Below are 26,569 nucleotides of genomic sequence, written 5' to 3'. Positions count from 1 at the left end.
TTTTCTCGAAGGAGAGATGCTCCTTCCTCTCCTTCGCCGCCCTCCGCTGCACCCGCTCCAGGAGCTCCTTGTCTCCCTCGCACTGAGGAGCCCAGAACTGGACACAGACCCCCGATGTCCCTCAGCAGGGCCGGCGAAAGGCGCAGGATCGCCTCCCTGACTTGCTGCACGGCCGGACTCCCTTGTGCTTGGCCACAGGGCCAGCCCGGAGCGGGCCGCCCCTCCCGCGGCCATGCCGCCCCGCAGGCGGCGCCGCCGCATCCATCGCTCGGCGCGCGGCTGCCGGCCCTGGTTGCCGGGGCGGGCCCGTCCGCAGCGCCCGATCCCGGCCCGATCCCGGCCCGCGGCGGCGGACGCGGCCTCCCGGCCCCATGGACGGGGACAAGGTGAGCGGCAGCGCCGAGAGAGCGCGGCAGGGCCGGGGGACAGCGCCGCAGCCTCGTCTGCTGCCCCCGAGAACCCCCGCGGCTGTGCTGGGGCCGGCCGGGGCGCTTTGTTTGGTCGGCACGGCGGTGAATCCCCCCGCAAGAGGCGTAGCGAGGGAATCCTTATCCCGAGGCTGAGGGGGAGTTGTACCAACCCCACATCCTCCTGCAGAAGGGGATAGCTGGTTACGGAAATACCCCTTGTTTCACCTTCTAGATAAAAGCGTGTTTAATAATTGATGCTTCTGTAATCGCTAATTGCCGGGCTTTAGTTCTTCGGGAACACACGTAACTTCTGCATTAAGGTGTTCAATTATTGAACGCTTGTAGAACTCCGGAATAAAGGAAACAAAACCACATGCGCGTGCTAGCATCAATTACTGGGTGACGTTTTCACTGGCCAAAGGAGACGTGCCAAAGCGGTGAGCTGTGATGGAAAAGTTCAACTTTGATCGGAAATATCTCAGGTGTGTCGCTGTGGGAGCGCCAAAGAGCCAGAGACAGGAGCTGATTTATTAAATTTAAGGATACTGATCTAGTACCGATATCCGACTGTGATGGACAAAGACTCTCTAACAGTTTAGAGTTAGAAAGTGTACATAAACCTACAGTGGGGGAGAGCTCCCAAATACACACCGCAATTTACAGGTGATTACAGAGTCTTTTTATCTATACAAGTATTGAATACCCAAAATACAAATGCATATTCATAACTTTGGTACATCCCATTCCCCGCTTCGTATGGTAATCAGTTCAAAAGCTATTAAGCATGCGTAGTTTGTTCCTCGAAATGGGTCGGTGGTCTTTTTAGTGGGGAGGGGTCCCAAAATGAGGAAGTAAATGAAGTCTTCCTCGTTCTGACCTTTCTACCTTTTCAATGCAAATATGACAAATGAACCCTTGGTAGAACTCCCATTCCCTGGCTTCAATTGGTTTCAGAATAGAGGAGGCCTACAATTGTATTATGTTCCTAAGAGCTATTTATCAGTTTCTATATTCTTCATTAAAAGCCCAGCTAACCAAACACTATGTTGACAAGCAATCACTTATTAGTTAACTACTAACTCTTAGCTTCATCAAGGCCTACCATTTATTTTGATTAACTGTAATAAAGCTTATCTCTAACTTCAGCTCCTCTAAAATCTCTAAATTCCTTTAAGTTTATGTCTCAGAGCAGCCACACGGAGTGAGGAACCCTCTTTTTGCTGCTTCTATCAGCCGTGCTCTTGCCTTTTTGAGGGCTCTCAAGTTGGCAGCTCATGCTGGAAATAAGAAAGATAAATGTTTACATGCAAAAAATAAAGTACTTTTCTCTGTCTTAAAAATGAAAGACAGAATTTTGTCTTACTGTTCTTCTGTTTCTTTAGAATCACATTTAACTGAGTTATTAAATTGGTTAAAAACATTATGTTCTGAAAACCTCTTATCTTTCTTGTTATGAGGGAAGAAACAAACCCCTGTCAATCTCTTTTAAAGTTTATCTGAAGCAACAAGGTTTCTTTTTCCACTGACTGCTTTATCTTTAGATTGAAGGACAGATTCTTAACTGGTAAAAACGTTCATAGAACTTTTTGATTTCAGTAGATGTCGTGTGAACATGGCATTTCATGTGAGCTGAATGCTCTCAGGTCTATGAATTAAGCTAAATCCCAGTGTCATTTAAGTAACAAATCTTAATCTGGATTTAAATGAGTATGTAAGTACTTCTAAATTAGCAGACAGGTGAGGAAGTTCAATAAATCCTTTGAAAGTTTGTTTGAAACACTATTGTGTGGAGATTTACTTACAGAGGGACAAAGGACTCAACCCTTTATAAAATATCTCATTTTCTCTCTTTATTTATTATACTTCTGCAAAAACAGAGATTTAAGTGGAAAATCACACACAAAAGCAACAGTTTCTGGTTGTGGTGGGCAGGTGAAAACTGCAGGCCCCGGAAAAGTGACAGATGCATATTATTGAGTACCAGAGAACCACCTGTGAATGTGTGCTCTGTGCTTTTTACCTCAGCTTTGAAATAAATCTGTAGCAGCCTCATCTGGTCCTGTTGGTCCTGCTGATTTTACTAGTATCATTAGCAATCTTTGTTTGCTGATACATACCTAAATATTGTCTAAATCCAAACTGTTTGGGACTATAATACAGCATTCTGCTCTCTTCCCATCCATATCCTCCCTTCCAGCTGAACGTTCATACAAGTTCTATTGAGTTTCTTAGGCTTTGTTAAATCTTGACTTAAGAAAATCCATATGTTTATTTTCTTCCACCAGTGCAGCTCATCATTACCATATTTATCAATGATTATTTTGTTAATCTTCAGTAGCTTTTGCCAAGTCTAAATTTGAGAATAAGGATAGCCTGATCATATCACTTTGGATATGGTCATCATCCTCCAATGAACTAGTTCAAATATTCAATAGATTAAAATTCCTCCTTTCCCTTAGTGATCTCAAGCAATATGAATTTTTATTAAGTCTTTGTAACAGCAGTCAAGCAGCCAAGTGGAGGAGCTCTGCAAATGCAGATAGAAGAAAGATAACTTATTTTATTAGGGAGCACTCTAGTGAAACAATCATGTGTAACTTTGATTAGTTTCATTATGTTTTTGCTTTTTACCTTCAGTGCTACATACTAATATTTCATGTGCAGTCAACTTACACATGCAGTCTGAGCTTCAGGCTTCTTCCAGGTCCAGGAAGGTGAGAGTTACTGCAAATAGGTGTTCGTGCTAAATTAAATTATTGGTAGCATGACCCTTTCAGTGAGACTTGCCATGTGTACCTTGATCCATTCCTTGGAAATATGATTCATTGTTAAATGATTTACTTCTCTCTGCAAATTGGTTACTCAGTCTTTTCTGTTCTAGAAAAGAACCAAAGAAGATACTTGGAAAGCAGAAGAACTTAGGAAACATCTAAAGGTGGATCTCTTTTATTTCTGCTAGTCTTGATGTTAAGTTGCTTTACAGCACTAGAATTTATTGGTGGTCTAAAGATAAAGAGTTGACTCTTTGTTCTAAATTAGATGAATGGAAAGAGTGTGTTGTTACAGTAATCACACAGCAGTCAATGGGGTCTGATTTGCTCGTCACCCAGATCCAAGTGACAGCTCTGCTTTATATCTATTATTCACTTTTCTAAAATGTACATTATCTATTGTATTTATTATCATCATCTATAATGTTTGTTTTGTGCTTTTAAACTGGTTAATTGCGTTATCCCCTGGTCAAATTGGCATTCAGGCTGCAGTCAGTTACGTCATGGATATTTACATTAAATTTGTGTTGTATTTTTTAAAAGCTGTTTTCCAATATGTGTTATTATTATTAATTTTGTTAAGTTTTTTTCAATAAGCACAGACATAATGTTAATAATTACAAAGTAAGCTTAGAACTCTATCAGCATTTTAATTGTTAAATGGGAAATTAGCAACTATTTGGGAAATGAAGTACATATTTAGTAATCCAGCATTTTTTTCACATTAATATACTCCTATCAAAATAGATTGCTGAATTATAATGATAATTTTTTTTTTATTTTATTTCAGGCAGCACTACCAGATAGTCAAAATGAAGACCAAAAACACAGAGAAAAGAAACTGCAGAGAGAGAGGAGTGTTCATGACATAGACCCTTACAGATATGAACGCAGAGGCAGAGAGAAGAGCAAGGAGAGGACAAGAGAGAGAGAGAGGTTTAAATCCAGTGAAAGGGACAGGGATAAAAGGAGAGAGAGAGAAAGGGAAAAAGAACACCAGAGAGAAGACCGAGAGAGACACAAAGATAAGGTTCGAGTGTCGTGGTTGGAGGAGAGACACAGTGTACTCAAACATAAAGACAGGGACACTGATAGAGAACGAGACAAAAAGCACAAGACATATGAGATAATAGATCCACAAAATTATCTGAAATCATTTGAAGGAAGAGATACAGAACATCACAGAAGAAGAGAAATCAGGCATCGTTTGGGTAAGTAACTTTGGGTCGCTGTTTTCCTTGGTAATATTTGATATTTAGATAGGAATACTCTGAAACAATACCCCATCTGTGCAGAGGATAAAACAAGCAGGTGTGAGTATCTACTGGCATGTTTTATTTTGATGCTTTTAAAAAAATTCTGATGCTTGTTTCCCTTCCTCTGAGGAGAGGATGAATGTCACTGGTTTGGATGGTCAGTGCCCAGACACTCTGTCCTGAGTGATCCCTTCACTTGCAGGGTGATTGCTGAAATCAGTAGCACGTGTCATTACTCTTACCATGACACAAGACTGGAGGGATTCATTAGGAGAGAAGAAGGAGTAACCAGCTTTGGAGAGAGAATTTCAACAGAATTCCTTTTTATAAAGATCTTATGTAAGAGAAAGCACATTGCTAAAATACTATTTTCTACATGCTAGAGTTAATTATTTACAGAGTTGAAATATTATAAAATCTGTTCCCTAATTTATACATCTGTTTTCTAGAGGAGGAAAAAGCAAGAACTGAAGAGCGAGAAAGAAGACCTAAAGCACAGAAGGTAAAGGAAATTAGTGAAGTGTTTCCATAACAGGATAAGATAAAATTGTAGAATAATGAAGAAACTGGATCAGACTGTGTTTCCTAAGAAATCCAAGAGATGCATAGCTAGTAAGGTGATGACAAGTGTACAAAACAAAAACAAAATATGTCTCAGCTACCCAATTTTAAGGACACATTTTATTCTCTTTTTTTTAAGTAGACATGAAATAAAATTTTCATAGCAAAAAATGCTTACTTTTGCTACAGCTTCATCAAAAGTTTCTATCTGCTATTTATGCACTTATTGCAAGGGTAATTGATGAAAGTACATCCTACTTTAGACCACCTCATAGACAAGAATTAATTTTTTGTGTGAAGAACATATAATTCAAAGAATTTTCTGTAGCAAAGTGTGCAGTGTCCTAGAAGAAACACCAGAATCTCAAGTGCAGCCATAATTTGAAACTTGTTATCATAGGAAGTGAAAAAAAATGGCTGGAAAATCCATGTGACACAAAGATTAGGTACTTAAAATTCTATCATTTTAATGGTAAAATCTGGATAGATTTGTGAAGATGGAATGGTCTTGGAGAAGTTTTTAAACATTTAATATTATTTTCCTCTTTGCAGGATAATGATTTAAGAAAGCAAATTGAAAAATTTTTGGCCTACAAAATTGAAGATGGTGAACGTGTACACAAGTTTGAGAAACATCAAGAGTTGGATAAAGAGAGAGAAAGAAAACACAGAGAAAAAAAAGAACATTCTGCTGGGACAGAAAAAGAGAGGCTTTCTAAAGAGAAAATTTATAAACATTATGGAAAGGAACAGGAAGAAAAACATAAATCAAAGAGATCTAAAGAAAAATCTTCCCATGAAGACAGAGAAGGGCCAGCAGTAGAAGCTGATGAGAGAGTAAAAAGTAGAGAAAAGGAAAGAAAGAAATACGATCTAAGGGTAGGTTTTGCTAAAACATTACCTTATCACTTACTTTAATTATTAGTATATTGTCAATAGGGGAATGATAAAAATGCTAGGATTTTAAGTCAACAATTTCTGAAATTTGAGGCTAAAGTGGTTGATGAAAACACTACATCTGCATTTAAGTATGCTAATTCAGAATTGATTCCTTCCATAAAATTTGAACAAAAAAATTGCCTATATGTTAGAAACATCTTTTATTCATAAAATTCTTTCTTATGACTTTTGAAATTTTTGCAAACACTTCAAAGTGGAGATGTCATAAGGCTTGAGGTCCATTAAAATTTATTGGCTGCCTTTATAGCAAAAAAGATTTTAATAGATGCTACTTTTATGTTGTCTATTAAGGGAGCACATCTATCCAACTCAGAAGTGGGCAGGTGAATATAGACCCTTTATATTTGTGGGGTTTGCCTCTACTTCTGAAGCCATAGAATATCTTTTATGTTTCTAATACAGAGCATGATGTTTTATCCTAGAGACTTAATCAATAATTTGTCTTTTTTTACTGATTTTTTATAAGTATTTATTCAACAAGACTGAGAGAAAGAATCTCTAGTAATTTGTAACTCTTAAAATCAAATGAGTTTTCTGTAGACATATAGACATACAACAGTTGAGATGGTTTTGGGTAGTTTCTTCTGCTGCCTAAAGAGTGAAGATGTACAAGCTTCTGAAGTAAAAGTTCATAAATATACTTTCTAGTGACAATATGAGTAATTGTCAGTGTAGGGGCCCTCCATGAGTGATTCCTGTAACCGACTGACTGCAGCAGAGAGCAAAAGTCTGTCAGGGGCTTGCTCAATGTTTGACTTCCTTGGAAATGTACTCAGGTTGCTGTTAGAGGACACACACACTGATGCTTCTGTCCCAGAATTATGTTTTGTTTTCTGTTTCTGGTCTGATAGAGACAAAGACCTTTATCTTAAACAACCTGTTGAATACATTTCCAAACTTAAGCAAATCTTCATAATACAGAATTTAAGATTCAAGTCCCTCTGCTGGGGAATAAAAGTGCCTGAGACTGTTCTTTGTCTCTCCATCCAGTTTGTGTGAATTGTTGTACGTACTGTTAAAGTCTCATTTTTTGGAACAGGCTGGCCAGCCCTTTGGCCCTACCAGTTTTTGAGAGCATCTTACAAGCAATGACTGAAATATAAAATAGTCTGTAATTGAAACAATTAATTAGCAACCTTTTTTGTTGTTTGATGAAAGTACTACTAATACAGGGTCATATACATATTCCCTCCCAGAATTTCTGACTCATGAATATTGTGACTTCTTTCACAGAATAGTGAATACAAAAAGGAGGAGAGGATTCAAGAAGAAATGAGCCATCAGCTTGTAAGGTAAATTCAGAGATTTAAAATAATTATATACTAGATGGTGTCTACTAAGATTCAGTCACCACCAAACCAATCAGCATAAATTCTTACTCTCACATATCTGGGGATAATGTTTTTTCATAGGCCAAATAATACAGCAATTACAAAAAAAATCTCTGTGTTGCCTCTAAGATGATTCAGATTAAAAAATGTATGTGTATTCCTTTAATTATTTTTCTTCATCAGGGTAGCAAAAGAGATTTTTCAGTCCTTGCAAACTACATATATATTAATCTGGACACTTAGTTTTGGAGATAGAAATGCTGTATTTTACCACCTGGAAATTCACTATGCAGTCATGTGGACACATGTAAGGTTCATGATGAACCACACAGGACTCTATTTTGTTGTTTAGTTTGAGTATCAATATTCAGCTCCTATCCTAGATGGTATCTAAAACATTATATTTAAATATATAGCAAGTTTGCAGTTGAATATGAAAGGAAAAGTTCCATATACCCTCAGTAGGATCAGTTAAATTTTGGCATTATATGTCTAAGTTTTATTACTAGCAAATAGAAATCTTAGAGAAGTTTCCTGTATATTTTAGTATTTAGAATTCTTTAATTCTTGAGCCTTGTAAAATTATTACACAACTTTCTGAAGTCTAATTCTCTGGGTACATGGTTGGTTGCAATTCTCACTCTTAGACCCTATTTTACCTTCCTGGCTCAATACAGGTCTGGGCTGTTTGCTTCTGGGGACACAGGCAGTGAAGTCACTACCAGTGGCTGAGTATTGTTAGTGTTAAGCATGGGACAAGCCACTTTGGCTGAAGTAAATTTGTGAAAGTGTGATCCTATGCAAAACTGAAAAATTAAATACTTCAGAATACACATGTTGAGATGCTGTCTGGCAGCAGCCCTCAGCTGTGTCAGCAGTGTTGAATATTCAGGCAGTGTTTTGAAGCTGTTGCTGCTGGGGCTGTGGCTGAGTCATTGTTTGTGCATAGAGTTTAGCCATTCCTGGATGGCAGGGAAGGCATTATGGTTTGGTGAGATGTCATGAAACCCTGGTTCAGCTTCAAGCACTGTTAATGTTGAATCATCCAATTTGTTATGACCTGATCCAGCCAAATTTTAATTTTTATTGTTGCCTTTTCCTATGGTTGTCAATCCCAACAGCAGCATATACAAGTACTCACATAAGAAGTAAAAATATTTTCTTCTTGAGGTTTGCTACTCTCTACTTACCCTCTATATAAACATATAGATTATATAAAACAATCAAATAGATTTTTGAGGAGCAAAGCTTGTTGTTGATTTGCTCCTGCTCTCTGACCCTGATTGTATTGTCCCCATAAATAAGACCCCTGAATGAAAAAGCAGGTTTGAAATCAGTCTTTGATTTATAGCTTTTGAGCATATTGCACTAGCCTGGTCTTGATCTCTGGTTTGCTGCAGATGTTAATACAAGTGATAAATGTGTGGGGTTATGAATTTTTTTTTCCTCACTACTTTTCCACTTTTCTTGCCTTTTGATGCAATTACATGTGTTATAGACTAAGTTTCTCAATTCTTTGCAGGTTAATCGCTTGGTTGTTTCATTATCCTTTTGTATCACAGAGATCTATAAAAATACTTGTAGAAATATTTCAGTTAAGTGGACATTTCCAGCTGTTCTTTCCTTTTCAGGATTTTTTTTTTTTTTTAACTAAAACAAATAAAATCACCAGAAAACAAAACTGAAATAGAACTGCTTTCTTATGAGTTAACCAGTAAAATTGTTTTTCCTCTTTTTGAATAGTACTGTAAAGGATAAAGGAAAACTCATTGGAGCAGAGGACATGGACACAAGGCAAGAGGTGAAACTAAGGAAGAGGAAATTATTTTTATATTTTGAAATTATTTATTTTAATATTTTTAAATGGACCTGTTCAGATAGAACCAAATTTTCAGCAAGTCTGAAGCTGTATAGGCTTGGGTTTATTTGGAAGAGTCTGTGCAGATACAGCCTAACTCTACCATAAAAAATTTAAGTTTTGTGATATTTTCAACTCAGTGATTCAGCTCATCTTTAAGTGTGGATTTCTGTGGTGAGGACCTAAATTTCATTTCTAGTTTGTGGAGAGAAATAGGCAGTTCAGTCCTCTTATATTTGGTCTCCTTTTCCATTATCTTCTCTGTCTTCATTGGCAATAGGAGGCAACACAGGAGGGTGAAATTCCTTCTTAAGACCTGACTCAACAAGGACACTGAAATTCCAAGGGTTTACACTCTATGCTCTGATGTTTTTTGTATATTTTTTGCTCCAAATGCCACAGCCTATGAGATATTCCAGCATGACTTCCTAATCCTGCTTTGTATTGACAATATATACATTTTCTCTAAAAATTCTTGAAAGTAGGAACCCAGACAATACTGACAGGTGGAGGTTTTTAGTGTGTAAAAACCATATTTGTACCAGGTGCATCTGTGTTATTAATAAAGCTGACAGCTCTGTAGGCATTTTCTGAGATGATCATGGGTAATAAAAACTACAAAGTAGCCTAAAAGCTAATAAACACTTATCTTTGTTGAGTGTGTTACTAAAGGTGTCTGACTAAATGGAATAAGGATTTATTTAAAAATCATATTAATTAAATGATATGAATTAGTTACTTCTGAGTATCTGCAACCTGGTAGGCAGAAGAAATCAGAGAAATTTCTCACAATCTAAGTTATACTGGGGGATTCAGTCTGTTAATGAAACACTGCAAATGTTGAAACCACAAAAGTTGCCATAAATAAATGGCATTATTTTAATCAAGTTGATAATCTAGAGAAAGGAAATGTATTTGAAGCTATTGCAGGGATACCATAAATCCTATTCCATGTAAATAAAGTAGAGGATTCAATGTTAGCAAAATTATTTATATATATAAATTTTCTTCTTCTATTACATCCATGCCTCTGCTTTCCTGATTTCAACATTTCCACTATTGTATTAACAGAGTGAGTCCCCCAGTATAACTTAGGTGTAGGGGTAATCTAGTCCTCAGAAGGGTAGGGCAATCTTATTTTGTTGTTAGCACCATCAATGAAATTGTAGGCAACACAGCAGTTTTTATGTCTTTTCCAATAAAAATACTGTTAGAAAAACAGTTTGTCTTCCCAAGATGAGGCTGAGGTCTATTTTTCTTCCTGAACTATTAGTTTAATTCAGTAATTAGCACATGATAATATAATTATCTTTATCTGTATAAACTATATATGCTATGTGTTTGCTTGAAAATGTAGAAATATCTGAGAATAGCAACTATTAATTTACTGTATGCTAAGATTTGGAAGATAAGAGATTTTTGGGGGGGAAGATTATTTAATGGTTTAATTTATTTTTCTGATTTAGGAAATAGAAGATACACACATCTCTAATCCAGATGCAGGACTTAAAGATTTTTCACTGAATTATGAAGATGATTTTGAAGTAAGTAAAGGTATACAGTTGTCTGTCTGAAGTATTTCTTAAGTATCAAAATAGAGAGTAACTTTTTCCACAGAAATAAACAGGATGTTACATGGCTTTTACTTGGTTTTTTGGTGACAGTGACCTTAATTTGGCTAACAGTAGATAGTGAGCAATTAAAATGTTATGTAGAATCTCTCTGCTGTATATTTACTTAATTTTCATCAGAGGTTGGGAACTAACTTTTGATTTTTCAGGTGTGTTCACAAAATGTTTTCTCTGTCTTTGCTGATTTCAGTTATTTAAATGACTTTCTGTGAGGAATGCTGAATTATTTAAATAATCAGAGCTAATTTCAGATAAAAAATAAAAAAAGCCTCTTCATTTATCATTGAAAAAAGGTATTGACACATAGCATTCACTTCACTAATTTGTGTAATTTAATTCCCTACTTTTAGCTCTCCTTTGTCTACTTTAAAGTTATTAAGATAAAAGAGTGTGTGGGATGTGCTTTCATTTACTGGAATCAGTGAAGGTCGAAGTCATTTCCACTCATGTCAGGAGTGATGATTTCCACTGTTGAGCTGGTCACTGCAGTAGCCCTTTACCATTCAGTGAAGAGAAATAAGCACATTTAAGACTTGTTCATATGTGTTAGGTGATTATTTTAGCATGTCATGAATTGTCTTAGTTTCAGAATTTGTTAAAGGATGATCCTTAGGCATAGACAGGGAGTGTGGCAGTTTAGTAGATGTGAGCCTGCCATTAAAGGACAGCTTGAATTAAAACTGTCAAATAAACAACTTCATACATCCCTGAAGCATTTATGCCAGTGAACACTGTTATTTTATTTCTTTAAAGAACACATAATTCACCTAGATTTATAATGTCTGCTTTAGGATATTAAATAAAAAGACTGTTTTCAGCACTGTAGAACAACACTGAGATTATCTTCTCTTGATTAAAATTACTGTAGAATCAAGAGATGCTGTTTTCTTTCCATCAGTTATTTTAGAATGCCTTTCAATCAGAAGATTTATAGATATCTGTATGGGGTTTTTATTTTGACATTTTATAATTTCTGTAAAAGATCTTGAAAAATGCATCTATAGTCTGTGTTTACCAAGTATTGGAAGTTCTGTTGCTTTCAAAGGTCTATGAAGATGATTTTGAAGGTGATGAAGACGAAAGTGGTGAAGTAGAGGATGCAGAAGAAAACTTAAGAGAGGTTCAATTTGCCAGAACATCAGAAATTGAAGAAATTCAAAGAGCAATTACTGCAGAAAATGATAGAATTTTTAATCCATTGCCAAAGAAACTGGAAAATGAAAAAAAAGAGCCAGTCATGGGTATGTGACTAGATACCAGCCTTTTTTTAATTAAATGTATGAGTAACACATACAACTTACAAGTCAGCTGGCCACTTTTTCTAACAGTCTGCCTAAAGACCAAAATCTGGTCCTCAGGATGAATCATGTAGATTTGTGGTAAGCACTGTAACGTCCACATTACTAAATGATTCATAGGCATTACTAATCATTTAAATTGTGAAATATAAAAAGTACAGACTGACATTTAATACATCTTATTTTGGGTAAGAGGAACATATGAGAGTCTGGATTTTGAAAACTTGAGGAGTGCTGGAACAGTCTGGGGCTTCCGCTGGCATTAAATTCACCTTTTTCTTTTAAGCAAAGTTGAAGCAACTGTTCTGGTGGGAGGGCAAGAAAAATATCAATACTACTCAAATATATAGTAATTTTTAACAATTTTAAATGCAAGCTTTTTCTGAAATGCCTGGTATTCAGTTGATCTGACACCTGTGAGTTCCAGAGCTGCTTATTTAAGTACAGTTGTGGTTCTTTGAAGTCTGCACTGAAGTGAAAAACCACATAGAATCATTGTGCAAAAGAATATTAAATAGCTTTTTAGTCTGGTTCAAAGTTATTACAGAAAGGAGGAATAACATGAAGTTTCTGCAAGTCTTTGCAGTATCTCTTAAAGGTCTTTTCCAGCCTAGAAGAATCTGTGGTTCTGTCAATAGATTTTCAGTTAATGGTCATTGCAGCAGGAGCCAACATACTGTAAGGTGAATTTCTTCTTGTAGAAGATTTATGCAATTATTATTTATCTAGCGAACAATACAGAATCGATAAAGATTTTTAAATTTCAGAATTGTAACACTTGGTGGTTTATTCTTAATTACACAACACATTCTTTTTTTGATGAACTTTTGATCTTGCTTGCTTAAAATGGTGGTTGATCAGTCTGGCAATTATTTTTCTAAGTTAAAAAGCATTTTACAAGTATTGCCTAAAAAGGCAGTCATCCTTTGAAGAAGTGAAGCACCATTGGCAGGAAGTTGGATCTTAGGGTCAATTAGCTGCAACCTAGCCAGGAAAGGGAATAAGATAGATGTGACATCAGTTGTTGTAGTTGATCTGTTAACTGTGGCTTTTCAAGGAAGTTTTCAATGTTTTTCTTATTTATCTAAGGATATTAGTTAAACCTGTGTTGATGAGGTTCTCCTCTACCTGAGCTCTTACTCAGAGGTGTAGTGTGCACATGGTGAAGTCTGTGTGACTTGAATGCAATCTTTAGAGCTAATCACAGAGTGTTTTACTGTACACAGGGGAACAAGGCACCTGCTGATGGCAAGAGAAAGAAAGAGACACTTTCTGCATAAGTCTTCTAAAGTAAAAATTACAATGGTCAGTCATTTTGAATTGATTGATAAAGAACCATTGTAAGGACTGTATGCTGGTCCATTACTGATGTTAAACTCTTTTTACGAAAAGTGGTGATAGAGCACTTCGTGTAACACGTGAACCAAGAACTTTCAGTAGCTGTGTTGTAACAAATCTGTTACTTTTTAGACTTACTGCTTAACATTTTATTGCACTTTTAAGTGTGAACTGTAACACTGTGTTTTACAATATCACAGAAAGGCAAGATTGTTCTGTCAGAAGCTCTTTTTGTGGAATATTCATGGATTTCCAAATGGCAAACCAAAGACAAAGCAGCCAAAGTATGGCCAGTAAGCAGAAGTAAGTGTATTTTAAATAATCCACAAAAAATGGGGGCTCACTATGTGAGGTGCAGTTTTTTCATTATATTTGAAGTATGTGAATTTTATAAAATTGAGTCTTATGGAATAAAATACTTTATTAACTAGCAGTAATTAGTTTTTAAGTATATATAATTTACAGGTATTGGTTCAAGTCATTTTGTAAGAGAAATGTATCTATATATCAGTTTATGTGCATCATTTTATTACAGACTGTGTTGCCAGGATTGTAATTTCTTTGTGTAATGCTTCAGTCATTTAATTAGATATTGACTTAAAGTACTAAAGAGCAAGTCTTTTCACTACCATCAGGTCTCTGCAGACCTGTAACTTATTGAAATAATCATGACTATATGGTGGATAGAGTTGCCAAAATAGCACATTCCCTTTCAGGGATAGCATAGATTGCTGTAAAAACATGTTATTGCTGATCTAAAATTGATCTAGATTTGAGATACCTAAGACATCTCTGTATTTTAAAGAAACAAATTGATGCCTGCTTTTTGTGGAACTTGACAGAAGCTCCGGATTTGTCTGAAGCACTGTATATATCTCCAGTTTTCTGTTACAATGTTTGGTTGCATAAAGCAACGTTATTAAATGTTATTGTTAATACCAGACTCCACTGTCTCATGGCTTCACATCAGTGGCTAATTTTCACATAAGGGAGATTTTATTATCAAAGTTATTTAATTCACATTGCCTAAACTATATACTCAAATTTTACACAAGTTCATTGTCTAGGCTTCCTCTCTAGACTGTAGAGACAGATTAGGAAAGTCACAAAGGCATCTCTGGAGAACTGCCTTCTGGAATGTTTGTCAGCCTCTGCTGATTAAGTACCATGACTGATTATGACTATGTTTATAACTCTGTGTGTATACTGACAGCATACACAGCCTGAAGATAATGAGCATTTTCATGGGAAGAGGAAGGAGTTGTGGAATTTAATGTTGTGATAATACATTACTACCAGTAAATAGACTGAAAACATCCCATAAATAAGTTGTGGCACTTGGGAGTTGTAAATTATAAATACAAACACATTAGTTTATTTTAAGGATTTATCTGCATGTATCATTTACTTTAGAAACTGGTAAACAAGTTGCATATGTTTGAGTTATATCTCAGCAATCTATGCCCATGTTTGTGAAGAGATGATACATTAGGAAGCACAAGTTAAAGTAAAATGTGGGTAAGAATATGCAATAGATGTCATCAAGTAGCAGAAAGGAGATGTGAAAATTGTCCTTATGCGTAAAGAAAAGTTCACTTTAAAATACTGATGAAATTCTAGCTCTTGTTGCTCTAGTCTTTTCCCTTTTCAAACACCAACTTGCCTCAGCAAGAAGCTGTAACTAGAAAATGCATTTGCAAGAGTGTTTAGATATGGGATTGCTATAGATCCATAATTTTATCTGATTTGTATTTATGTATCACTTTTAAGTACATTAAAAACCTGCAAGTGCAAGAGAGAGAAAGGGAGACTGCAAAAATTGTCTAATTATCAAAAACTGTACTACAGCAAGAGCCTGGAATTGACTTGTAAGCAGACATCTTTGTGTAATTCAAGCAGTTCACTTTAGAAATGAAATATCTTAACAGCTTTTTGACATTAAAGTAGATAGATAGTTATGTGAATTGTGACAAGGACTGTCAGTCTTTTCCTGCAAATGTGTATCAAAGCTAGGTTATCATAGAGAACTTTATAAAGCATGTACACATATGAGTGATGTGAGTTAATAAAATGAGTTTAGGAGAATTAGCCACTGTCCTAACTATAGAAGAAAGAGACATTCATCTGTTACCTCACAGAATAGCTTTGGAATACTTAGGCAAGATGATCTGCTGAGCTTTTGATAGTTTGGCTTTAGTAATAAACCATTTGACATTTGCCATTTGCAATTAGTACTGCGTTTTCAAATATGATCATTATCTCGATGTAACATTAAATTAAAACTCTAAACAATAGTCTACGTATTTCTATTGTTACATTTTTATCTGTTAAATAATTTCAGTGCAACTTCAATTCCCAGAGATTAAAGGATTGTTAGATACGAAATCAGGTTGTCTTTCTTTAGGAATACCAAATATTTGTTCTTAACCATTTTTGTGTTTCTCTCCTGTAATTCATCCCGAAGAAAACGGACTTCAGAACTTCTCCCACTAATTGACCTGGATTTCTCAGTTAGTTTTTCATTACTGGATTTGCCCCCTGTCAATGAGTACGACATGTATATCAGGAATTTTGGTAAAATGAACACTAAGCAGGTGTGTAACAAATACCTAGTAATGTTTCAATCCTCAAAGGGCTGATTTTCCTTCTGGAAAAGAATTTTCCTTAAAAAATAAAGTTGCTAAAGCTACCAGCACATAAGGTAATGAATTAATCATATTGATCTCTAAGCCTCAATTACTATAAAGCAATGATCTCAAAACTTTTGGCCAGACAGGCAATTTCAATTCTGCATTAGAAGACGAGTCTCTCATTTTTCTTCCCCATTTTCTAAAGGGCTTTTTGCCCGTCTGTGGCTCAATGTCCCCAGATATGCTGGGTTTGGTGTTTGCATGCTTAGGAAGACATTCTGTATTTTTGCAATATTATTTATTTAGCTCTCTGGTGTGATATGTGGTAAAATGTGCATGCATGAAATAGTGACAGTGTGTCAGTATATGCTCAGATCTGAATTCACAAGCAGAAGAGGCTGAGCTTAAAATTTCACTTTTAAAATTACTGAGTTCTAGTCAGTTATGTGCTGTCAGTCTTAGCTGTGTCACCCCATATATTGATAATTTAATCTTTCTACTTTAGGCATATGTTCAGTGTAATGAGGACAATCTTGATAGAGACATTCAGACTGAGGAAGTTGAGACACTGGAGAAATGGACACAGCATCCAGGAGAAAGTGCTCTTGTATCTGGAGGTGAAGAACATTTTAATCTTATTCACTCATAGATGAGTGCCTGTCGTATAAACTTTCTCTTTGCTATCCATTACTTGTGACAATCTGTAGAGTGGCAGCCTGCATTGATAGCAAGCTGACACAGGCACTCTGAATTGTCATGTAGAAAGTATGAAAAATAAGTGGCAGAAATAATTTTTCCTTCTGGCTTGATGTTTCTATTGGCAGCAGAAATGAGTCTCCAACAGATCTTGTCCTTCAATGCTGTTATTTCTGAAGAGAAGTTGATTCCTGCCACTCTCCTCTTGCTTAAAAATTAAATTGTCCTTATACTTTTCTTAACTGATTTTCTTTTGAAGCCTCAGGTTTGGTTTTTTTTTTTCTGTTTTTCATAGGTCCCATAAACAGCCAGAATACATCAGTGAATGGAGCTCCAACACCTAAAATTGATTCACAAAGATTAGCAAATTTTCTCCGGTCTGCATGCCAGGTACACTTATATTCTTAATATCCCTTTGAGCTGGTTGCATAAGTATAACAGTTCGATAAATCACTTATAGTTCTTGTTCTGACTAATAAATGAATTACTTAAATAATACTTGTTATCAAAGAGAAAGATCTCTGTGCAAAAGAATGGAATCAGAGCTGTGCAACTTTTATGTCTGTAAAGCTGTATTTGCAAAGTTACAAAATCAACAAGACAGTTGATAAAAGTTTTATGAAATTAATCCACGTAACTTTAGAAAGCTACAAATAGCAAAGCTGGAAGATAAGATGACCCTTTTATTTCTATAAATGTAATTATGTTTGAAAGGTGATTGCTGTTTTGCTAGAGGAAGATCAAGTTGCAACACAACCCAGGAAACTAAGATCTCGACAAACCAGTCTGTCTATTAGTGATAGCTGTTTCCAGTTAAATACTAACCAGCCATTCCTCCATGGTAAGGGAACTTTATTCTACACCTTTTAGTGTACAGAGTGATCTCTTCTTTCTTATGCAAAGTGCCATGTTCTTTGTCATTATTGTGCAAACAGCACATATCAGGATATACAGATGATGTAAACCCCACTTTCCTTTTTATGCTGGAACTCTGTGCAGATTGGTTTCACATAGGGAACATCTTACAAGAAATATATTCCATCTATTCCTACCAGAATAATAAAGCCAGCAATTAACATGATGGGTGTAATTTCTTGTTCCTGTTGTTGAAGGGCCATCCCAAGAGATGTAATTTTGTTTGGGCTCTTTATGCTGAATGTAGGGCCAAAGTTACAAATGAAGGCAGGTTATTCAACAGGGACACTGTAGCCTGGTATATTTGTAAAGCAATTATATCTTCTCCATATAAACAATAGCTATTGAGATGAAAAGTGAAAAATAGAGCCTCTGTAATTATGTTAAGAAGGCCTATTATAACACAGAACCCTATGTCATCTAACATGAACATGTTAGATGGAGGTAAAACCAAAAAAGCCTGGCCTGTGCTGTTTCCAGTTTGAAACTCAGATTAATTTTCAGTTTATATACTGACATCAGATCAGATTGGCTTGCTTATGCCCAGAATAATTATTCTATTAATTTCCCGACTCTCTTTCCTTTTTGCTTCCTACTTCTAGTATTTTGAATTCCTTTTCTAGTCCCTGCTTTTTTATTGTATAGTTTCCAAAGCATCACAGTGTTAATAGAAATATTCTTCATAATTGAATCTTAGTTTGTTTGTTGCTATAGCAGCTGAATATGCTTTTTCATCTGCAGTGAATATGCTTTTTCATTTATTGCTTTTCTTTCTTGGCTTTTTTTTTAATGGTTTAGGCCGAAAAATCCCCTGCTTGTATGTCTCCCAAGTTCAGAGGCAGACACTACTTTCTGCTCATGGATTACCTGAAAAGGCAGGTGTGGGTTTGCTGAGCAGAAAGAGCCTTATATGTGTTTGGAACATCTGGCAGCCCTCCAGTCCTCAGAAAGTTCTAATATGTGATTCAGAGGTACGTTTTAATAACATTGTATATTTTCCATCAATTACAAGACTTTATTTAAAGATTTTATTTTTACATGGGGTCTTTTTTTTTGTGTTGCTTCAAAATGTGCCATCTTCTATCTTCTGAGAAACACATTTGAGCCTAGGGAACTAAAGTTCTGTTCTAAAGACTGTTCTTGTTCTATTCTGTGCTCCAGAACCAGACTGTAGAATGGTCATGGTGTTTTGTTGGTTGTTTTGATTGTTTAATTTTGACCCTATTTCATGGTTGAAGAGTGAATGGAAGTAAACATCTAATTCAGATGTTTGGACTTCTCTCTACTCATCATTCCCATACAGTTCAGTCACCTCTTTCAGCTTTGTGACAGTAGATTGTTTTGAAAAGGGAAGGCCTGCTGAAGATCTTATATCCTACTTCCCTTTTAAAATAGATTTCCTTTCTGCCATAAACACATGTGATCGTATTTTCTGGGTTCTCATGCTCACAAACCTATTTCAGGCTCATCAAACCATTGATCTTTATCATAATATCAACCCTGCAAGTTTTTCTCTTTTACAGGTGATATGTTGCTGCTTTAGTCCCAGTAAAGCAACATTAGTTTTTGCTGGAACAGCAGATGGTTCATTGTTGGTGTGGGATCTTCGAGAAGACTCAAGAATGCACCCTTGTATGATGATCACTGAAACTGAGTGGACATTCAGAGTTCCCACATTTTCCACTGGTGAGCATCTGTGCATCTTGGTCAGTCACTTTGTGCACAGTGAAATTGTCACCTAAGTCTTGATGTTTTTGTAATGTTCATGAAAGATATCCTAGAGTGAGGGATAACATACAGCAACAGTTTTGTAAATAATTTCATTAGGAATGTAGGTTTAGGTTAGTTATTAGGAAGAAATTTTTTCCTGTGGGATTGGTGAGGCACTGGCACAGGTTGCCCACAGAAGTTGTGGATGCCCCATCCCTGGAAGTGTTCTAGGCCAGGCTGGATGGGTCTCTGAGCAGCCTGGTCCAGCACAAGGTGTCCCTGCCCATGGCTGGTGGTTGGAACGAGATGGTCTCTAATATCCCTTCCAGTCCAAACAATGCTATGATTTTCTGATTTAACTTTGGCTGTTGTACTATTAGTTTTCTAAAACACCCCACTGCACACATTTACAAAATCCTCTTTTCTTCACAAGTGTTTCTAATTGCAGCAGTCCTGTAAAAGTAAACAGTAGTTGGCTATAGATAGACTTTTATTTTTTTTTAGTATGTCAAAGATGCTTGGTCTTCTGTTGCAAGCTGGTAGTCAAATGGATGTGTACAGTTTTTGATGTAGTTGCTTATGTAAGCAGGCAGGTTTAATGCTGGGTACTTAGGAAGCTTTAATGCCTTCAGTCTTAAATGAGATTAAGTTCAGTGCACAGGGCAAGTCCAGAAATCATGAGTATCTGACAAAGAATACACATTGAAATTACTCTAAACACACATTAGCCTTAAAATGTTGTTAAATAACATTTATTAAATGTAAATAAATATTTTCTTCTGGTGAATATTTTGTTGCAGGATTTTTCAGGATACTTTCTACTGAGAGTAATTTTTCTTCAATTTTGTCTTCTTTTATAGTAAGCAGTGATTTATTTCTGCCCCTATTGCTTATGGAGCTTGAAATAATTCTTTCCATGCTAACCCTGAAATGGCATATTTTAATAAAATGTCTGGTACAGTGGCATAAATGGTGCATCAGTCATTTGAAAAATGAGAAGTGAATAGAAATATTGGAACACTGATTTATCTAGTAATATTGTGTTAATTTAGCAGTTTGCAGTATTGTATTTGAGACTTGTGCAAAGTTCATTATTTGCTATTCTTTCTTTGTAATCATCATTCTCCCAGAAGCTGAAAAGTGATGAAGATTTTGTTATTTTTTGTGGAAAGTACTATGTTTAACTGTCATTATTCTCATTTACAGATGGCATTCTAAACTCAGTAAACCACACTTCCCCCATATTGGCAGTGGAACCTGTCTCAACTTCTCTCAACAGTGACCACAGTTATGGGCTCTCAAGCCTCTCTTATCAGGAGGGTATGTAAACTGCTCTTCTAAGCATCAGTCTGAGCTTTTCTATAGGCATCTAGTGAAACAAATATATCATAGCCAAAATCCAGTTTATAATCCCAGTCTGCCTCTTAAGTTGTTTGTAGTATCAATTGCATGCCGTATTCATGTTTGTTTTCTGCTCTCATTTTTATGTGATGTTCATTCAGTGCAGCTTCACATCCAATGTGGCTGTGTGCTTGTTATAAATTCTGCTTTCTAGACAATATTTCCATGATAAAACCAGTTATCACTCAACAACTGTGTTTGGGAGGGTCTTAGTGCTTCTCTAATGTCCAAAAAAATCCCTGTCTGAGTCAGTGTAGCAACTTGCTTATATCTGAAAGCACTTAAAATGTGTGGCTGTAATTGGTGGCTTTTCCTGTGCCTTTTGCCTGTTCTTTTTATGACCAACCTTTGCAAAGAAACTCTAATCCTGACATCATCAAATTCTCAGACAGTGTGCTAGGGAAGACATTATCACTTCCATTGCAGATTTGTACTTTGAAATCCATGGTGGTTTGAAGAAATATGCTGCCTATTGCAGGTTTTACAAGATTCCATCTGTTTCACTTTATGTTCCCTTCCAAAGTCCACACAGAATCCAGACATTTTAAAAAAGATGCAGACTGAGATCTTCTGCCTTTCTGGTAGGACAAGCTGCACCTACTGGAATAGACCAGACTAGACCATGTAGAACAGACTGTTTGAGTTGGAAGGGACCTACAAGGATCATCCATTCCAACTGCCTGATCAGTTTGGGGCTGCCCAAGTTAAAACGTGTTAAGGCCATTGTGCAAAATGCCTCCTCAACACTGACAGGCCTGGGGCATTGACCACCTCTCTAAGAAACCTGCTCCAATATTTGACCATCCTGTCAGTAAAGAAAGTTTCATGCCTTTTTTTCCCTTTGGTAGAATTAGGACACTTTCCCTTTTTATGGAAATGAGAGGATTGTAGAAGTTTCAGAGGCGGTATTAATGAAGGAAATGTTTTAAATCCTTTGCTATTGTTCAGGAGGAAGGTCAGTGTACGAATATAAATTGTTGCCATTCCTTCCTTAGAAATGTCAAGCCCTCCATTTCAGATAGCTTCAATGGATGAAAATGGAATCCTCAATATGTGGGTGAGTATGTATGAAAAGAGAGAGTATAATGTGTAATAAAATACTTCAAATAGAGCAACCCAAACTCAGAATTTCTTAGGAGAATTGCTTCCCTGAAAAGTACAGCAGCACTAACCATTCTATTGGAATTCTCCTTAAAAGTTTTGATCTGACCCTGTAATGTTTTCTTTTGGCAAAAGTATTAACAGGTACATGAATTCATGAAAAAAGGCAATAAATTGTATTACTTAATAGAAATATGTTCAAATATTTCCAGTACTCCATTAATAGTCCTCAGTCATCTTTCACCCACCTACTTTAATTTTAAAATCACAGTCAGAGATGATAATGTAGGGGAGAAATTAAATTCCTAATTTATATAAAACAAATGTTAAAGAGATAAAAATAAAAATCAGATTTCATTGCCTTAAATATGATGGTTAGGAATGCGCTAGGTCTGCTGCTCTTAATTACTGTCCTTACAACTCTTCTGTCACATGTTCTAAGTGGTTTTTTACTTGATGCAGCTTTGGTTCAGCTGCTGAACCTGTGAATAATAAGGGATAAAAGTATTTCACTTCTGTGTCAGTAATCAAGTTCCTTAAAGCCTTAACTTACTTTAGCAACTTAAGTAGCAACAGATTCAGGCCAAAATGATCTACCTTCTTTATTTCATGTATAGTCATTTTATTCATGTATAGGAAAGCACAGGAGATGTGTTACAATTCCTTGTTTAAGGTCATTTTATTTTGTAACTGATCAAACCAACGAGATGCCAACTAGCAATTAAGTGTAGAATGTAGCTTTCCATATTGTGCTTTCCATCAAGGAACATCCAGCAGGCATGTGAAACTTTTTAGAATTGCATACATTGACAGGGAGAAAAGAATCTACCTGTAATTATTGTAATGTTAGACCTGCCTCTCCAAACAGCCCTTTAGAGTTATGACTTTACAACTTTGAATTCTGGTAAATATTGATTGTTGATTAATGTTAAATATTGACCTTTCAGGTAGTTGTTGAGTTGCAGAAAGCAGATCTAGCTGGTTCACAAACTGACTTAGGTGAGTACTGTACTACTCTTAGAGGTAGAATAAAATGCTCCAGTTTTGAGTCTATGAAGTTAAAAGAGAGAGGAAGAGTCAGTGATGCCAAGAAGTAGTTTAGAAGAAGGCAAAATTACTGAGGAAAAGATTTATTCTGAATAAGTCATAGCTGATGTTTGGGGTTATTGGTTAGGTAGGGAAATAATTTTTACTGCTATCTAAATCTCTTCTGCTAATTCTGTATTGGTAATTGCCTCTGGACAGTCACGTTTCTTACAATTTCAGAATAGTTTTCTTTGTTGTCAGCAGGTTTGTTTTTTTTTCCAAAGGATGTGCAGTTCTATGTCTTTGGTCCTCCTCTTTGTACTTTAGTTTTAACCAAACCTGTTATAGTGCTTTTGTTGTTGCCCGTGTCTCCATTTTGAGAATTGTCCTGAAAGCTCTTTTTTAGGTAAGATACTTAATTTAGCGTGAGAAGTTTTCTGTGGAAACACTGAAAAACCAAGTCCTTTCAGCCCTTTTTGAGTTATGTAAAAGGAGAAAATTACATTCTTTGTTCTTTAAACAAATTTACACTTCCATGCTTACCTAACTGGAAAAGGCTGTGACTAAAATCCTAAACATTTGAAGATACATGAACTATGAAGTAATGCCAGCAAACTAGAATTTTGCATCAGTTTCTATAAGCTCATGTGCAATGTCAGACTATATTAAGCTGCTAAAGCTGGGTATTATGTCTGTGGAGAGGTACATTTTAAAGCTGTGGTCAGGTGTTGACACATTTTTACTACAACCAGCAGTAAAAATTTTTTCCTCTTCAAAAATTATTGTCTTTAAAGGATTTGCATTATTTGTGTTCTTCTCAGCTAACAGGTAACATAGACCAACTTTGTGGATGCATTATTGCACTATCTCGTACCTATAATTCATTGTCAAAGATCCAAGTAACATAAATGTGCCTTTTAACCATTTCTTGAATTGAGTATTACAGACTGCTGAAAAAGAAAAGTGTAACTATGTTTCTATTTCTGTCAAAGATTGTAACTCTTCAGATTTCAATTCTGAAGAAAATAGTTCTGAATGATGTAAGATTCTTACATGTCAAAGGCTGTATCTGCAGTAAACTAATGATGAAATATCCTTTTACTTATTACCTTATGATTTAATTTATTGATTGCACTTTTTTTTTAAAGAAAAGTGCTTAAAGCAGTTTAAAGAATTTTTTTTTATAATTTTAGGTTTAGTTCCTGGAGGGAAAGTGAAGTTAGTACATAGCTCAACTATGGAATTGAGTAACAGGTAGGAAAACTGGGGCATTACAATTTTACGTATGTTATCTCACAAAACTAATTTTTCCTATACTTTACTAATTTGCTGTTACATAAGATATATTTAACTTTTTTTTTGTTTGTTTGTGTTTTTTTAAATACACATTTCTTCCTAGATATAATCATAGACATTTTAGATAAAGAGTTTCTGTATGTACTTGCACAGCTTTAGGATTCCCTGTGTTAATGTCCTCTTTTGCCTTTGCCATTTTCCTCAGCCTTTTCCCAAAGGATATTAGCCAGAGAATGCCACAGACACTGACTATTAAATTTCTGTCTTCTAATCCAAATCACTTTATTGTTGGAACAAACATTGTGAGTACCATCCTGGAATTCATCTCTTTGTTAGTTTTTGGGTTTGTAAGATGTCTTATTTAGTTGTAATTTTACCAGTAGCCTGTATAAAATTTATGATTTGAGCCTATATTATTAAAATATGTTAGCTATTAAAATTTGTTAGCTATTAAGGATATTTTAAAGTATCAGCTCATTAATTATTTAACTCTTTCCTGTCATACCAATAATGCAACTTTTTTTGTTGTTTTAATTAATTTTCTTTATATTGTTCATAGGGTCTGGTAGGCCATGGTACAAGACACAATTTAAAAGTTGTTCCAAAGCTATTCAGGCCCCAGGAGAGCAGACTGAGATCAATAAGCATCACTGCAATTGATTTCTTCCCTTTTGGAAAGCCACTATTTTTGGTATGAAAATGTTTTAATAGAAGTTTCATTTTTTAATTACTTGCTGAGGGAGTATTTCTAATTTGATGTATTTAACTAGATGTGTTAGTAGATTTCACTAATTCAAATCTGCCATGAAGGGTGACAAAAAAAAATCATGGAATAATAGGATAATTTAGGTTGGAAAAGACCCCCAAGATCATCAGGTCCAACCTTTAACCTATCACTGCCAAGTCCATCAGTTAGCCATGTACCTAAACACCACTTCTTATATCTTGCTTAGTTTGTTTTGTTCCAGAAGATATTTTCTTTTTATCTGTGGTGTAGGTTGGCTGTTCAGATGGAAGTATTAGACTGCACCAGATGACATCAGAGTATCCCCTCCTGCAGTGGAATGGCAGCACAAAGGGCCAGCCAATTATTGCCCTGCAGTGGGCTTTGACAAGACCTGCTGTGTTCTTTGCCCTGGATGCATCATCCAATATTTACATTTGGGATCTTCTGGAAAATGATTTGTTGCCTGTGGCCAAGCAGACTGTGCCATCAGAGAGGTATGTGCTCTCTTTTTAACAAAATATTAATATTGTTGTGTGGTTTTTTTTCCTTGATTTTAAATGGTCATTAGAATTCGCTTTTCTAATTCTATTTTGTGAACTGCTGATGGTGTGGAAACAAACTACAGTGAGCTAAATTTTTACTGTCTTCCCTAGACTGAAGTTAGTCTTGCTGAGTATCCCTCTAACTAAAAGTTTTCCTTATATTCTTGTTAACTGTAGCAACACATTGCTAGTTTTTGGAGAAATTCCTACAATTTAAAATTTTTTAAAATTTTAAATTATTTATATTTTAAATTTATTACACTGTACTGTAAAATGCAATCAGACATTGTTTATTTTTGCAAACTTGAAATAATTTACAACCATGATTAGAAATTGATGATAAAATGCATGGGGGAAGAATTGCATGTTATATTTACATTAAATGGTTGCAACTGGTGAAAAGCTAAAGAACATGATGGGGCTTGAGCAGAAAATAAGAATCACTTAGTTGACTGTAAGTAATCTGATACAAACATGTTTGAAAGCACCAATTTCTATTTATTTTGCCTCAATTAAAAAACCCTCCCCTGTTCTTTTGATTTCAGGGTTGTAACTATGACTCTTCTGGGAGAGCCAGAAAAAGCAAATGGATTGTTAGGCATTGTGCTGGCCAAGGAATCTGGACAGATAGACATTCAGTATGTAAAGAAGAAGTGGGCATTACCTCAGCCTGAGGAATCTGACAAACTGTATTCTATTTTATTGCAGTCCTTTTAGAAACAGGGTTGTACAATTTTTGCAAAATGTGTAGTTTATTTTTTACTTCAATTAAAAATTTTAATATAATTTGTATATAACTTGTCTATATTTTAAAGACTATCAATACAATATTTCAACTTAAACAATATATTTTATCATAAAAATGACAGAATCAAATTTACCATTATTGTACTCAAAAATATGATGGCTGTGTTTCATTATTGAAAGTACATATATACTCTAGATGTACATATATTTTTAAAAAATAGCAAAAATACATTCCTATAAATTGCACTGCTGTTTCTCCTTATTTCACTCTGAAAGATCTCACAGCAATTCCTAGGCAAACATGAAGTTGTGTTTCTGTACAACCTGAATGTGAGGAGATTTCCACCTCTGGGCCTCAACATTA

The 26,569-nt window shown here is 35.6% G+C and overlaps 1 protein-coding gene across 1 annotated transcript; it reads left to right on the top strand.

The window, feature by feature from the left end:
* The first annotated feature begins 279 nt into the window (after positions 1 to 279).
* DYNC2I1 (dynein 2 intermediate chain 1) lies at positions 280 to 26,451 on the top strand. The gene is made up of 24 exons (XM_084202762.1): positions 280 to 386; positions 3,292 to 3,345; positions 3,972 to 4,392; positions 4,887 to 4,939; positions 5,551 to 5,877; positions 7,192 to 7,250; positions 9,033 to 9,090; positions 10,614 to 10,691; positions 11,824 to 12,019; positions 13,615 to 13,717; positions 15,879 to 16,008; positions 16,550 to 16,661; positions 17,036 to 17,130; positions 17,455 to 17,581; positions 18,454 to 18,626; positions 19,179 to 19,341; positions 20,572 to 20,685; positions 21,762 to 21,823; positions 22,815 to 22,866; positions 24,087 to 24,147; positions 24,395 to 24,491; positions 24,749 to 24,880; positions 25,187 to 25,410; positions 26,004 to 26,451. The coding sequence occupies exons 1-24, from the start codon at positions 372 to 374 to the stop codon at positions 26,173 to 26,175; spliced, it is 3,078 nt and encodes a 1,025-aa protein (XP_084058888.1). The 5' UTR covers positions 280 to 371; the 3' UTR covers positions 26,176 to 26,451.
* Positions 26,452 to 26,569: the final 118 nt, after the last annotated feature.

Source organism: Fringilla coelebs (genome assembly GCF_963513975.1).
Source record: "Fringilla coelebs genome assembly, chromosome: 1".
In the NCBI taxonomy this organism is placed as follows: domain Eukaryota; kingdom Metazoa; phylum Chordata; class Aves; order Passeriformes; family Fringillidae; genus Fringilla; species Fringilla coelebs.
This window is presented reverse-complemented; position numbering and strand designations above follow the sequence as displayed.